Genomic DNA, 16,574 nt, shown 5'->3' with positions numbered 1-16,574 from the left:
ATAAGCAGTGAAAAATATAGTGGGACTGCGTTGGTGTTAATGCAGCTTCTGTGGGTACCTTTTTGTTACTTGTTAGCTTAAACAACAAGTTTAAGCCCCCTCACTACGACAAGGTGAGTACTCACGAGGGGGTAAGAAAAAACGCTGAATTTTGCAGTTATATACTGAATTAGATGACGACTTATGAGAACTGAGACTGCGGATACTGCTTTCATTAAATCATGTTCTCGATGAAATGATTTCAGAAGTTGAACTTCTTGGCATTATATTAGATTCAAAGCTTACTTGGGCGAGTCACATTGCATTTGTGTGCAAAAGGTTATCCCATGTACTTTATCCCTTGTGTAAATTACAAGCTCTTGTATCTAGTAGATATTAGAAACAAGGCTATCGTGCATATTTTCCATAGTGTATTTCATTATGGTATCAGTTTGTGGGGTAACGGTGCTAATGTTAGGTGCAGAAAAAAAATTACATGTTATTACTATTTCATCTTTTAATGCTTGTTGTCGACCTTTATTTCGTAATGCTAATATTCTTACTGTAATTAATAAATATATGTACAATTGTTTAGTCCACTAAGATCAATTTAAATAGTCATGTTTCACAAGTATTTCACTAGAAATAATCATTATATTGTTACACCTACTGTTAGGTTGGCAAAGACCAAGAAATGGTTCAATGTTATTTCTTTAGATATGTTTAACAGATTGCCTAAGAATGCCCACTCAGTTGGCTTATTTAGATTTAAAGTTGTCTTAAAAAAATGGGTTTTAGATGATACTTTTTATCATATTAATGAATTTTTAGGCAGCCATATAAACTTGGAATTTCAATCAGATTGTTTTCTATTGACTATTGTCTATAATTACGTAACTGTAATTCTGACAAACATGATTGGTTGATTGATTCTGATCGTTTTTCATCTGTACTCTTCATGTTCAATTCTAAAAATGTTTATTGTAGTGAAGTGCTATAGTTTATAACGTGACAATTTTGTACATATTGAAGTAGTGTTGTAATTTACGATGTGTTTAAAATTTTGAAAGGTTAGAGAAAATCTTCAAAGATTAATTTATTCCACAACACCTTACTACAATAATGACGATTCATATTTTCTGCTGTAGGTTTCAAAGTGATTATGTAAATGATCACCCATCTGGAATTTTAGGAAAATTTAGTTAAGTTCTCTCACATTCAAATATGACCATAGTGTACATAGCTTTGCATTACTGCTTAAAGGTATTAAATATTCTTCATGACATAGTTTTTTGCTCAAGGGGAGGTCTTTACTGTAAACCCAGTGTTCTCTAATCCTCTCTATTTTCTACCTTCCTCTTAATCTCCACATACAATCCGTATATCTTAATGTTCATCATCTGATCTTCTGCCTCGAACTTTTCTTCTGTTCATCATTGCTTCCAGTGAATCCTTCAGTAGGCCTGATCAGTTTGAGCATTATTCTTTCTTCATCTACTCTTTCTAGGACAACTTCATTTCTTATTTTGTCTGTTCATTTCACACACTCCATTTTCTCCATATTCACATTTCAAATGCTTCTAGTAGTTTCTCTTTACTTCGTCATAATGTCCATATTTCAGCCCTGTGCAGTACCACACTCCACACAAAGCACTTGACTAGTCTCTTCCTTAGTTCTTTTTTCTATAGGTTCGCAGAAGATGCTTTCTTTGCAATTGCTATCGACTTTCTGGTAGCAGCTATGTTACTACTCATACTTATATACACTCGAAGTATTTGAAGCTGTCGACTTGTTCCACAACCTCATTTCAAATCGCACGTTTGCCTTTATTTTTCTTCTGATAACTGTAGTCTTCGTCTCGTTCGCATTTATATTCATCCCATACTGCTCACAGCTCCATTAGCATATCCCTTAGCATCATTTTCTCTTCTGCTAATAATGCCACATCAGCAGCAATATGCACTATATTTTTCCTCCTATCACTTCTCCCATGTTCTGAAAAGTTCTTCATTAAATCCTTCAAGTAATTGTTGCACAGGTAGGTGATAAAGGGTATCCTTGTCATAATCTTCTCCCTATTAGACTGTCTTTCGGCATTCCTTCTCCTATCCTGACTTTGACATTTTTTTCATATAAATGTTATTCAATAGCCTCCTCTTTTTCAAATCCACATCAATTTTCTTCAGGATCCAATTCACTCTGACATTTTTTTCATATAAATGTTATTCAATAGCCTCCTCTTTTTCAAATCCACATCAATTTTCTTCAGAATCCAATTCACTCTATCAAAAGCTTTTTCCAAGTCCACAAATACTACATACACTTTTTTCTCTATGTAATGCATCTTTCGCCAATTGTTTGAAGCAGTCCAGTTGCATCTCTGGTGCCTTTTCTCTTCCTGAAGCCAAATTCCTCTTCTTCCAACTCTTTCCATCTTAGGATATAAACGTTGATTCAGTATTTACAGGAGAATCTTTCCAGAGTACAATATCAGGCTGATAGTTCTGAACTTGTTACATTTCTCGACATTTTTTTTATATATTGTAACTTAAAAATTTTAGATATGTTAGAAAAATTTGTAGTAATTATGTGAGCAAATAAATTATAATTTAAATTGGTGAAAAATTTATTTCAAATAAATGTGAAATATCCAATTTTATTGTAATTTGTAATGCTCGAATGTAAAGTTCAATGTTAACCTTAAAACTTCAACTTTCAGACTAATATTTGGTCAGACAAGAGAACTAATGGGTGGAAAACTGAGAATGATTCTAAGTGGTGGAGCACCATTGTCTCCAGATACACATGAGCTTATCAAGATTTGTTTGTGTGCCCAAGTGATGCAAGGTTATGGATTGACGGAAACATGTTCTTGTGCAACTGTTGCGGACAGTAAGTTTATATTAAATGACTAATATCTCGCATAATACTGGAAGGAACTGACACTGTTTCTCTCTCTCTCTCCCTCCCTCCATTAAATATTAAAACTTCAGATACTGTCAGTAGTGTTACTCAGCATAGATGGAACGACTCCATCACTTCATGATTAATAGTTACAAAATTTAAGTTTGTACCTTCTGCATTTAAAGTAATATAAATCGCATATTAAATTCACCAGTAGCAAATGTTTAGTGAGAATCAAATGAAGTTTCATGTAGGGTGACCAGATGTTCTCTTTTATCCAGACATGCCCTCCTTTTTAGGATTTTGTCTGGGGTCCGGGTGGATTTTAAATGTCCTCCTTTTCGTAACTTGTATGCCTGATATTTTGAAACTACTTGATTTGACGCCTTTTTCATGTAATTTGCCAGTAGGTTGCAGTAGCATCATAACTCTTTGCTCCTACTTTTGATAATAATTATGGTTCCCTTGGCTTTTATATGTAGCTAACTGTAAAATCATTTTATATTATTAAGTTTTATTATAAGTATGCTATAATAAAATAGATATTGACATAATTCTAAATACAATATAGGCCTAAGCCTAAATATAAATATATTTTCTGTCATCTTTAATTATTACAGTTTCCTTGACTTTCATATGTGCTAATTGTAAAATCATTATTATTAAGTTTTATCATATCTATTTTGTAATAAAATAGATATTAACATACCTTTAAGTATGATATAAGCCTAAATCTGTACTGTATATTGACGTAATTTAAAGTATAATATAGGCCTAAGCCTAAATCAAAGTAGGCTACATATTTTGTCTGCTTTCCCCTTCCCCCCCCCCCCCTTCGAACAATGTCCTCTTTTTTATCGTTGTGAATCTGGTCACCCTAGTTTTATGTAAAATCGTCAAATTCCAATTGTAACTGGAACTATAATAATTTATTGTTGAATAAAAACGGTCAATAAAAAAACTTCGTTAAATCTGTCATTATTTAAAATCTATATCCAATTTTATCTTGTTCATTTGTGTGAAGAAGTGGCTTCACAAATTACAATACTGGTACTGAATTTTTTTTTTATTTTAACTTCTCTGAGATTTCATATGAATCAGTTTTTTTGGTACATATACATTATCTTGTTACTACTATTGTTAAGGTGACACGAATTCCACACATATTTAGGTATTACTCACAGTATATAACTACATGGTATAAATTTTTATATCCATCTGACAAATTTTTCTTTGAAACAGGTTATGACAGAAGCACTGGACGTGTTGGAGCACCAACTACTGTGTGTGATATAAAACTGGTAGACTGGGAGGAGGGTAATTACCGGGTAACTGATAAACCATTTCCTAGGGGTGAAATTATCATCGGTGGTGACAATGTCTCTCCAGGTTATTACAAGATGCCAGAGAAAACAAAAGAAGACTTCTTTGAAGAAAATGGCAGGAGATGGTTCAAAACAGGAGATATTGGTGAATTTCATGCTGATGGAGTAATCAAAATCATTGGTGAGTTGATGAATTTGCTTACAAGTGGATTTTCTGAGTTACATTATTTGTAAGTTGGGGAGACTGGTTGTATCTTGAAACATTTTACACATTTTATTTATTTATTTTTTTTAAATTTTGGGAAATGAAATTTTTTTAATGAAAAAATGCTTGTGATAATTATTGAAGATTCCTTTACAACTTCTTGTATGTATTTTCCTGTTTTACAGATATTTTAAGGATGGAAAAAAAAATAAAATGAATGGATATGTAGTGTGTTCAAAGATACAACAGGTCTATGTACCTTGGGACATACCCTCTTGTGAGTTGGAACACGTGAAATACAGGTGGGAATATAAGCTGTAAAAACTGACAATCATATTTAAAATGTATTTGCGACCATAAACCAGAGCAGGCCTCTCTAATTGAGATTTTGTTTCCTGATGGAGCAATAACTGCTTCATCAGCTTTCTTCAAGACAGACTTACTTCGTGACATGATCTGAAAACAAAATAAAAAAAAACGATAGTATTGTGTACCTTGGAACATGTTCCATGGTACAAGATGTTTTGTGTTCAAAGGTACAAGAGGGTGCACTTTTAAACAAATATGGCTCCGAAAACTAGATATTCGAATAAATCATGAAAATTAAAATATATTATTATTCACCAGATGATAGGGAACACTTGAAAGATATTAACATTAATGAATTTAAATACTTTATAGTCACAATCCTGCCATGGTATGAAAGAAAAATTTTACAACCTTGAGCGGGATTCGAACCTGCGACTTCCTGTACTCCGGTCAGGCTCTCTACCAACTGAGCTATCGAGTTCATCTCACGCTAAACGCTCGAAATCATCCTTTCATATTGGCGACTCTGTTATAGAGTACTGTCCCTAGCGTCTGATACAAATACAATCTGGTTTTGTGTTAGAAAACATATATCAATGAACGAAATGTTTACTTTTGGTACTAAAAAACTTCTGTTCACATAATTCACTCTTTGCAGTAAATCAAACCGAAACTACGATCAGAGATACTTAGTGGCTTTCTCTACAATCTACTTCAGTTTGAGTCCTCTAGATAGCAGCAAAAATTAAAAAAAAAAAAAAAAACAAACAATGTTCAAAGGTACAAAAGTCTCCCCTACAACATTAACACAAGAGTAATATTATTTTTCTCCAATAGAGGATGAGTCCATTTGTTGTCTAATACTCTAATAAAGTGTGTTGAAGTTTCCTGCTTCTTGATAATTTTTTATCAAGACTGGAATGGTCTAATAGGTGGTTATTGTCAATTTTAGGATTCTAGCAGCAGTGAATTTAATAGTAATTTATATGGTTCATAAACACACATTCAAGTTGATAAAATTTACTAAAATATGACAATTTCACCAATTAACATGTAAGTAAAAGATTATGTAGCATATTTAGCACATTATAATGTGGAAATGGAATGAAATTTGTATGGATGTCCATGATGATAATTGGAGTGATGGTAATATAAAATTGTATTTACTATTGAACAGGTCTAAATTCACTACTTCACTGCAAAACTGTGACCTATTTCGTGGAAAATTGATCAATTTAGTATGATTAAAGGAAAAAGTTGAGTTAGGCATACACAAGTCTGTCCACACTTGTGGAGTTTTCAATAATGACTGACTACTCGGCCTTTACCTCCTTCACAAACACTCCCCATTCTCTTCTATTTCCAATTTTGATTTTATTATCCATTATATTCCCCAGATAGCGGAATTTTGCTATTCCCTTAAATACTTTCTGCTCAATCTGCGAATCACACGGTGTTTTTTTTTCCTCTGAGGCTGATACTATCATATATATTGTCTTTTCTATATAACTCTGTCCCATTTTTCTGCTTTCTTCTCTAATTCTTTATATATTTCTATTATTTCATTCTTAGTCCTGGCTACAATGGCTATATCGTTAGCATATGCACAAATCTGGCTCCTCTTATTGAAAACAGTACCTCTTTGATCTATATCCTTCATAACATCGTGGAGAGCCAGTGCGAATAATGTGGTAGACAATCAATCTCCCTGTTTCATACCTCTATTGAACTGAAAACTATCACTTATTTTATTATCAATATTTACTTTAGCTTTGGTATTTGTCATAGTCATTCTTATCAGTCTAATTTCTATGGAATTCCCATTATTTGCATAATAATAATAATAATAATAATAATCCGTGGTGCTACAGCCCATGAAGGGTCTAGACCGACCAGCCGGCTGCTGGTCTCACGCCCACATGCCGAAGCAGAGGTGGACGGTCATCCAACCAGAATGGAGGTATCGTGTGGTTAGCACAATGATCCCCCCAGCTGTTATAGCTGGTATTCGCAACCGGATTTCGCTACCTATCGTAGCTCCCCAAGTGCATCACGATGCTGGGTGGGCACCGGTCCCATACACTGGCCGAAATTTCATGAGAAAATTTCTTCCCCCATGAGGACTCGAACCAGCGTGCATTCTGTAACACGAGTCCTAGGCAGGATGCCTTAGACCACGACGCAGGACCATTATTTGCATAGCTTCCTATAATTTCTTTCTATTAATATTATCAAATGCCTGTTGGAAATTGATAAACAATAAATGTAAATTCAGCCCATATTCATAATGCTTTTCCAGTATTTGTCTTACGGTAAAGAGCTGATCAGTAGTTCCCCTACTGGGCCGAAATCCACACTGATATTCACCTGTTACTGTCTCTGGTATGTGTTTAAGTCTCTCATTAATTGCTGCTGATAATACTTTATAAGCTATGTTCAATAGAGTTATACTTCTATAATTTCTACATTCTAATTTGTTCCCTTTTTTAAAAATAGGGCAAATTAGTTCTGTATTCCATTTTGTTGGCATTTCCTCGTTCTCCCATATCATTGTAATTATTTTATGTAGAGCTTGATTTATTGGCTCTCCACCATACTCGAATATTTTCGCAATCATGTTATCTTCCCCCGGTGCCTTGTTATTCTTTAATTCTACAACAATATGCATAAGCTTTCAATAATAGTGTGGTACAAAGCTGCAGTAAAAGGAAAGAACGTTATTCTGGGAATATCCTGGGATTTTAAATTGCACAGTTTATTGGCTCTAACCGATTAAAACTTGGCTGAGAGTGTAATCTGTCATGTCCTGGTCAATACACTTAAGGGAACCTGCAAGTAGTTCTAAAACATTGGAAAATACTTTTATATTGCTACGAAAACCTTAAATTTTAAATATAAGGAACATTATACTTGTAGAATCTGAAATTTTAGTAACTTTTTTATTTTTTGTCCAGATCGGAAGAAGGATCTAGTGAAACTGCAGCTGGGAGAATATGTTTCACTTGGGAAGGTGGAAGCAGAGTTGAAAACGTGTCCAGTGGTAGAAAACATCTGTGTCTACGGTGATCCTACTAAACAGTACACAGTGGCATTGGTTGTGCCAAATCCTGCTGATTTGATGGCGCTTGGCAGTAAACTGGGCTTGAGTAATTTGAACTTCGAGCAGTTGTGTGTGAATCAGACTGTCGAGAAAGCTGTTCTTCAGGAAATAGGAGAACATGGAAAGAAGTGTAAATTCATTTGTGTCTATACTTCAAAATAATTAAATCAGCAAACAACACGTTAAGAAAGGGGGGGGGGGGCAGGTAAATTCTATTAGGTTAGACTTGGAGAATGTTGGCAAACTAGTTATGCATAGATATGTACTTTATAAACGGAGCATTTAACAAATGAATGCAATATCATTGATAATTTAACATACACATCGAGACTTTATCTTAGAGATAGTACTTTTAACAAATATTATTTATTACTTTTATGGCCATCCTTGTTTCTCTAGGAATCATAACCTGCACCTCATTTCAAATTGTCATTCACTTGGTGGCTCTACGAAGCCAAGTATTCCAGCTTAAGATTGAGATCATTTGTCAAGCTAGGTCGTTAAACTGATGGAATAACTTTTAAAATTGAACAGGATACTGTTCTATCGAACAGAGGTATAAAAAAAGAAAAATGGTGAGAGATGGCTTGTTGGTACCTCTGATCACATATATATCAAATTGACCATTCCCATGTTATGAAATGGTAACGTAAAATGAGAACCACCGAGCCTCCACCGTCGAAAAGACATTTGTTGGTAACAACCACTAGATGGAAATACAGTTGCTCCATGCAATTTCATAAGGGTTATAATGTGACTTATTTTGCAGTTGCTAGATGGCAGCATAGTGAAATTGATAAAATTGGTTGCCTTGAAATTCCATTAGGCGATCAGTCTGTTGTGTGATCAGGGCTAGTACATAGAGGGTAGAGTAGTAGAGTGTACCGTATTTTCTAGATTACCCTGCACCCTCAAATAAAGTACGTACCCCACTTTTGAAATGGGTAAAAGGAGGAAAAAATACAAAAATAAAACTTTCAATGCATTCACGACAAATTGAAAATAATTACACATATACCATTCAGTTAACAATAAATTTTAAATAAATATTATTCTGGAACAGGATGTATTTTAAAGCCATCCCATGCGCATGCACTGCATGCATGTTGGTTGTGTTACTTAATCTGCCATTTACATGCTATTCTTCAGAATTAATAGGACACATCAGTAAATTGTCTTGATTTTGTATGATGATACATGATTTGTTATAATAAATACCTGTCATTATTATTAACTTAATCATTCTGCACTGTTTTCGTCATTCCCATCACCATCGTTGCCTGGATAATTGTCTTCTCCATACACAATTGTTTTCAGTTCCATCCAGCTGTGATACACTTTTTGTTTGAAGCTCTTTTCAGCAAGAGGGAATGATACGTGTGCCCATGGATCACGAATCCACAGAAAATATAAGACACACAAACACTGTAATTATCACACTTGAACTTGATTCTGAAGCATGTACTGTTAATCGAAACTCCATTTAACAGTATAAGAGAGAAAAATGAAATATATTAGAGCATTAATGCGAGAGCTGTGATACGGTGTCACGGAACTGAGGATCTGAGTGCATGCAAGAAGTGGCATAAGTAGCATCGATTTTCAAGTGATATTTCGTAAACGAAGAAAAAGCGAAATGAACGACTATCACCACGTTTTTTAACGAACGAAAATTAGTTTGAATATGCATTTTTGTTAAATTCAAGCTACACAACCTGGAATAGTTCCCTTGTGAGAAATGTGTCTGTAGCCTGAAGTCTACTAATGTCTCAACACCGCATGTCAAAATAGGTTTTGTAATTGGTTTTATACATTAATTGCTCAGTTCGTAGGTAGGTATATCTTTGTTCCATAACGAATCTTTTATGAACTGATAAATTTTTAATTTTACTGTGTTCAGCTCATTCCCCCTCCCCCCTCATTTAGCAATTTCCTAGCTGTTATGTTTACTTCATTACTGGCAACACTTCCTTGAATACACGCATGTTACAGATAAGAGTATCAAGATATACATTTTGTACTGTAACTGTTAGGTTTTCACATTTTGAGATGTTTCTCAGGCATGCTAACCAAACAAATTAAATTCACCAATTCAGAGCTATATTATGTGCAAGTATACTTTATATCAAAATTATTTTTAATATAATATTATATTGCAGAAACATAATAATTCTTTCATGTAGCGAGTTGTATGATCAATTTCTTAATGTATCCAGCTGTTTGCTGACAACATAAAGTCCACTATAGTCACTGTAGTCTATTCAGTTCTTGTTTTTCACGAGAAATGAGGGGTATTTTGATCGGTGTTCATTATAGATGCCTGTTGCTAGTAGCCAGAGTTGGGATGTAGTCAATATATACTGCAGGGCTGTGTCTTCTGCAACTGGTACTGATGATTTTAATTTACTTCTTTTGTGGTTTATGGATGGACAGTATAGAATAATGTGTTCCAGATCTTCATCATGATTATTACACCACAGACAAGCAGGATTATCAGAAATGTGAAATCGGTGTAGGTACAATTGTGTGACAATGGTACCTGTTCTGGCTCTTGTTAAAAATGTTTGAACATGTGTGGGCAAGTTTTTGTACATTACCCTCTCATGGGTACTCACCTTGCCGTGGTGAGGGGACTTAAACTTGTTGTTTAAGCTCACAAGTAACAAAGAGGTACCCACATAAGCTGCATTAACACCAACGCAGTCCCACTATATTTTTCACTGCTTATGATTCATGGAGTCCCTCAAGTATAAAATTCTCCGGAGGTAAAATAGTCCCTCAGTCGGATCTCTGGCTAGGGACTGCACTGAGAGATGCCAAGAATCGTACTAAAGTACTTATTTAGCGAGTTGTATGTGAAGTTACTGTTTTGATGACATAGTACATCTTTATAATGTGGTGAAATTGATGCTTTAGGTTCAAGGTTGGTATTACTTAGGTGTCAGCCAGCTAGGATTCATGGTACCTCGCCACATATTGTTTCGGGCATAGATGCAGAAAATGGTGTAGTAATTTTAACTTTCTCACGAAACACTTGTCTATTTCGTTAGTGTAGACCCATTTATCGAAGCACCTTAACTTAGTTTCTGTTGAAACCATTCAATTAGGGCATCGTCCAGTCTCGAAACTAGATTGCTTTGTGCGTTTCCTGTTCTGAAGTTCATGGACTGTCGGAATGAAAGGCAAACTGCAACATGTTTTTGTTTTTGATGTCCCATATCTGGACTATACTCATTTATCAAATTAGCCTTCATTTCTCCATTTGATTCTTTGTATGATTTTCACTTTAGTTCCATTATCCCACACCTTTAAGTTTTCTCTTAACTGTATTTGGTAACTTCATGGCACGAAGTTCCACAACAAAGACGAGATTTATGCACAAAATGAGAACTCAAGCTAAATCAAAACTGGCGTACATACTGCTGATCAGCAGAAAACGAGCTTTGAAGTCTGTTACCAACTTTGAGTCCTATTCTGTTTTTAATAATGGTTAATGATTTGATGTGCAATGTCTCTGCTTATTCTGTGGTATTCACTGATGATGCCACTTTTTTGACAAGTCATAGTGATATTAATGAATTGAAAACTCTTACCTGTACTAATTCAGTTTTCACGGAAGCCAAGAAATGGTTTAATTTCAATAAATTTCTTCTAAATGAAAGTAAAACTTCATATCTGTTATTTAGTAGTACAGTCATGGAAAATAATTTCAAACTTCTTGGTATTACTGTAGACATTACACGGGCAGACCATGTTGATTGATTTTGTTTGTAAAAAAATATCGAGTAATATTTCTTCTGCGAAATTTGAAAATGTATGTTTCGAAGAATTACATTAGAGTTGTCTGTTTTCTTATTTTCATAGTATACTTACTTACGGACTACTATTATGGGGTAATGGTACTCATATTAATAAGGTTCTGATGTTAAAGCTATTATCTATCTTCGTAGTGTATCCAGCTATTTGCTGACAACACGTGTTCCACTATGTTTCACTATGAATTTCTTCCTCTTACAAATTATGGGTAAAAAGCACGATGCTTGTTGTACTGTATATATCAGCAGCCACATTCCAAAGATGAGGTGTATTCAATATGTATTGGAGAAAACTGTCCAAGGTTACAGGGATTGCAGATTTTAGATTAGTAAAAAAGCTATTAGAATTATAACAAATTCATCAATGAAGGCACACTGCAGACCATTATTTGTGAATGAAAAAATAATGACTGTAACATCACTGTATATTTATCAAGCCCTAAATTTTGTCAAAGATAATTCACAAATGTTGACGCATAAGAATGATGTTCACCTATACAACACCTGTACAAAACCGTGACCTTTTTGATATACCTAAGTGTAGACTAACTAAAACAATGAATAATTATTTTATTATGTCTTTAGAAATTGCAAATAAATTTCCGACACATGTTTTCAATCTGGAAAGGAAGTCTTTTAACAGACTTGTCTCTGGTTGGTTGATCAACAAACCCTTTTATGATATTAATGAGTTTTTTAATGTTAATATTGTTTGAGTGTTTCTGATACAATTTTGTTTTTTATGTCTCTGTTGTTTATTTTATATGCATTATTTGACTTCGTCAATTGCAAAAATTTGTGTTCACTGACTGTACGATGCTCAATATACAGTGGAAGCTCTTAAGTTTTCAGAAATAAAGTTCAATTAGACACGCCCCTATATGGACACTAAGAAATGGGTTTGCCATTTGAATGGGAATTGGTTCTGTGTCTTGTAGTGTTACTTTTGTTAAAGGAAAACAGAATATTTTATTGATTAGGACATTCATATTGATCACTGATTTTAAATTAATGAACTCTTCTTTTTCTATTTGAGAATTGTGCCGTTTGTGAGACGGAACTGTCAAAACCCAATGTGGTACTAGAAGCACATACACAAGTCTCGGGGCAGGCAGGAAATGCAAGTACACTACTGTATTCGTTGATGGATAACCAATAAGAATTTGTATTCATTTCACCTGCCACATCCACTACTCTTATTGGACTGAACTTTCAATTCTGTTCTGTCGAGGAGAGTCCACTGTACTCAATATACCCTTTATTGGAATGTCAAGGGTGAGTGGTGGGGTGAGATGCTGTGAATGGAAACGGTGATAAAGGAAGGGGTAGTTGTACCAGTGGCAGTTCCTCGTGGGAGGGAAGGGAGGAACGTCCTCATCACATTTTCTTCTTTTAAAAGTAAATACCAAATAAAATATGTGCCTTGAAATTCGAGGAAGACTCGATAATTTTTAAGTTCACAGCTATAAGAAAAACTCGGTTGATCGAGTTTTAAATGACGCACGCTCATGTGCTGTAGAAAACTGTAAGAAAGATGCGAGATTGTCTGTGTGGAGGAAAGGCACTCCATTCCTCCTCTACTGCAGTTAACACACATGACAACAGCGCACTAGCGGCCAGAGAAAGAAGCAGAGTTTTAAAGCAAGTAAATGAATGGAGAGGGAGGAGATCCTCCTCTGAATCAGCGCATGGGCGGGAAATAGAAACTGACTGGTCATGCAGCAAGCTCGCTACCGCTGCCATTTAACAATGCTGCATTCAACCAGACTATAACACATCTAGGAGGAGGCACAATAAAAACAGTTTTAACGCAAAGTTATAAGACAATATGTAAACTTTTTTTTATTATAGCCTAAATCAAAAAGATTATTCATTGCACTTTATATAGGCTACTATTCATGGTTTGAAACTTTCGTAGATATTTGAAAGTTAAAGTCGGGTTTATGTAAAACAAAGAGGAAGTAGTTCTACGTAATTGGCCCCTGAAATTCACTTCTATTCATTGTTTACTAGACAGGGCAACAGCCAAGTTATCAGTTTTGTACAAATATATTTGAAACTGAAAGTAGGTACTCCAAACTATATTATTTTTAACATAAAAAATTAATCGGCCACCGGCAGCTTTGAACAATAATGATAGTATTACTTTACAAGAACTGACATTCTTCAAAAGCATATGATACTGAACTTGTAAAATGTACATGTGGCAACAAGACCACGTGGGTGGGTGCAGTGTTCTCGCTTTCCTAACAGATTATTTCCCATTCCGATTTCCGTAAAAAGTTCCAGTTACGTGTTAGTAGCTGGTCTCTTCCAACACGTGTGATGCTGTAGTGTGCTCGAAAAATGCTACGAGGTTGTGAATTTCCTTGTAATTGTTAATTTGCGCAATTATTCAACAATGAATGGAAGTGAAAACATAATATATTTTGGACAATTTAGGAAACTCAGTTTACAAGAACAGATTATTGCTATACAGAAGGGAAGGCCAACCCCAACACTACCTGGTCTTACATGTATGCCTGTAGTCTAATTTGTAGCATGTTTCATTCAAAAAGGTGTCATTTCGTGCTGTTAACTTCTTTCCTCCTCTTAAGAAATATGCAGGAGCCGCCACTCAGTTGTACATGCTTCGATTTTTGAAGTCTAGCACACTGCTAGTCCCTTGTTTAGTTGGGTTTTCGTGATTAATGGGGGGAGGGGGCATATGGGAAGACCATCGGATAATATGATCAATTGCAAGACAGTTAAGAGATTTCACTGTGTAATAATTTTCTTAACTTGCTTCCAGGATATTGCATATTCCGAGACTGATCAAGTGAGAAGCAAAATAATTCTATTAGTTGTATATAATGCTTTACTAATATGTACCATAAAAATTAACTGAGTAAATTTAACTTTTTTAAATTCGTTTTTACAGGTAAACTGGAAAAGTTCGAAGTTCCAGCTGCAGTTAAACTCTGCACAGAAGTGTGGTCTCCAGATATGGGTCTAGTTACTGCTGCTTTCAAGTTGAAAAGGAAGGACATTCAAGACAGATATCAGCACGAGATTAATCGTATGTACGCTTCATGATCTTGGAACTGACTCTATTGAGTGAAATTTCTGCGAGATTATGTATAATCTACTAGAAGCATTTCTCAAGGTTGTCTGGCAAGAGAATTAAGCTGTAGCTGTTTGGTCAGGTTGTGGGGTCATTCAGCAGGCTGTGGTCCTACATTTAGTTTCGTCATGTAGCGGAATTGAGTATATTTGCAGTATTTTTTTTCTTTTCCCCCAAATTTACGTAATTTTGCTGTGAGACTTTTCTTGTGACAAAGCTGAAGTATTGTATACAGTTCTTTGCATAATGAAGCCAATAACAGTATTTTGCATAAAATGTTTTATATAAAAATGTTTTGCTCTTGCATATGGTACATGATTTTTCTATGTATGTGTAAATTTTCCCATGATTTTCAAAATAGTTTCTGAAGTGAATTTGGAAGTTGGAGTGCTTCGGCTCTGAACGGACAAACTGTAAATGGAATCAAGTGAATTTTGTGAGTTGAACAGACTTGTGTAATGTTCTGACATGCTGTGCATGAAACAGAGATCTTTTACCAACAATTTGTGTGGTGTTGAAATTTAGGAAAGTGCTAGTCTAATTGTGTTCCCAATTGCAAGGACGTGTAAATCTGGCCAGATCAACATGGCTTCATATGAATTGCACTGCACTAACATCACATTCATCTGGTAGGCGACATTAGATATACTAATTATGTGATAATCTATTTTTGTATGTACCTTTATTCTGTTTGGTTTATATGAAGATCACTTCGCTTCTTGCTTATGTATGTCTGAAATTAGCATTGTACCTCTTGGTATTAAGTGTAATGAATACACGAGAAATTGTATGTTACGAATGTTTGTGTACATAATTTGTTGGGGCTCATCTTTATAGCCCAAGCTGTATATATATATTTTGTGTTTATTGCATATTCCCCCCCCCCCCCCAATTCAATTGGAAAGTGCCGTAATCTCTTCCATCAAATGTAGTTTACTAAGTTCAGCTATTTGAACTGGTGGATTCTCTTCAATGTTTAATTGTGGAGTATGGATTAGTGCATTGAGATCTCTTTCATTCTTGTTATATTCCCCTTTCATTGTTGAAACTGAGCTGTCATGTCGGGGAACACTGAAGCTTGAATGTGTGCGCGTGTGCGTGTGTTATTTATCTTTTATAAGGATATATCTATTATATATAGTGTCAAAATTACTTCAGATCGTATATGCACTTTCAGTGAATTAATTTAATCTGCAATAAGGTACACAATTGAGTGGATTTGGTGCATCAGTTTATACAAGTCTTGTTATATACATTGTTTGTATGTGCAATAAATTTGAGAATGAAGTCAGTTAAAAATTTAATTTTGTCCACATTTAAGCATTTGTCATATTGAAATTAAAATAAATTATGGAATGTTTGAATAAATCTTTTGATTGGAAGTTGTACTATATGGGAAATTCTTTACTGATTAACTCGACATTCCATATTTGCATCCCTTCCACTTTCCATTTTCCCCATTATGTTCCTTCATCTTGAAACGGATGTGGGTGAGACTGTAATTTAAACTTAGGTGAGTTTGTGTAAATGTAAACAAGAGACTGTCTCTGATAATAATCAAACCCTCGGAACATCCTGTGTTCATTAAAACTACATAAATATATTAGCTTTATTAAATACATTATAATTTCATTTAAGTAGCTGTCCAGTGTTCCTTGCTTCCAACGAAATGGGCCATCTGTTGCTACGACGTTCAAGTTATACCGTACACGTTCTCAAGTTCAGATTGAAGAACGCCTTATATAATAGGCAACTTCTCTGACATATAAGCTGAAACTCGCTTCAAATCGGTGACCCAACAACAGTGATGTCATGTCACACTTTGAAATGAAT

General features: G+C 34.8%; 1 protein-coding gene across 3 annotated transcripts in view; it reads left to right on the top strand.

The window, feature by feature from the left end:
- Positions 1–16,129, top strand: part of LOC138701359 (fatty acid CoA ligase Acsl3-like) — a 45,167-nt gene extending 29,038 nt beyond the window's left edge. For all 3 annotated transcript variants that reach the window (XM_069828170.1, XM_069828168.1, XM_069828169.1), the window contains 4 exons: positions 2,700–2,872; positions 4,127–4,390; positions 7,678–7,953; positions 14,559–16,129. In XM_069828170.1, the coding sequence (XP_069684271.1) occupies positions 2,700–2,872; positions 4,127–4,390; positions 7,678–7,953; positions 14,559–14,713 (868 nt within the window). In that variant the 3' untranslated portion in view covers positions 14,714–16,129. The remainder of the gene's footprint in view (positions 1–2,699; positions 2,873–4,126; positions 4,391–7,677; positions 7,954–14,558) is intronic.
- The last annotated feature ends 445 nt before the right edge of the window (positions 16,130–16,574 follow it).

This window comes from Periplaneta americana, chromosome 6, assembly GCF_040183065.1.
Source record: "Periplaneta americana isolate PAMFEO1 chromosome 6, P.americana_PAMFEO1_priV1, whole genome shotgun sequence".
Classification (NCBI taxonomy): Eukaryota; Metazoa; Arthropoda; class Insecta; order Blattodea; family Blattidae; genus Periplaneta; species Periplaneta americana.
Note: the sequence above shows the minus strand (reverse complement) of the source record. Positions and strands in the feature narration are given on the sequence as shown.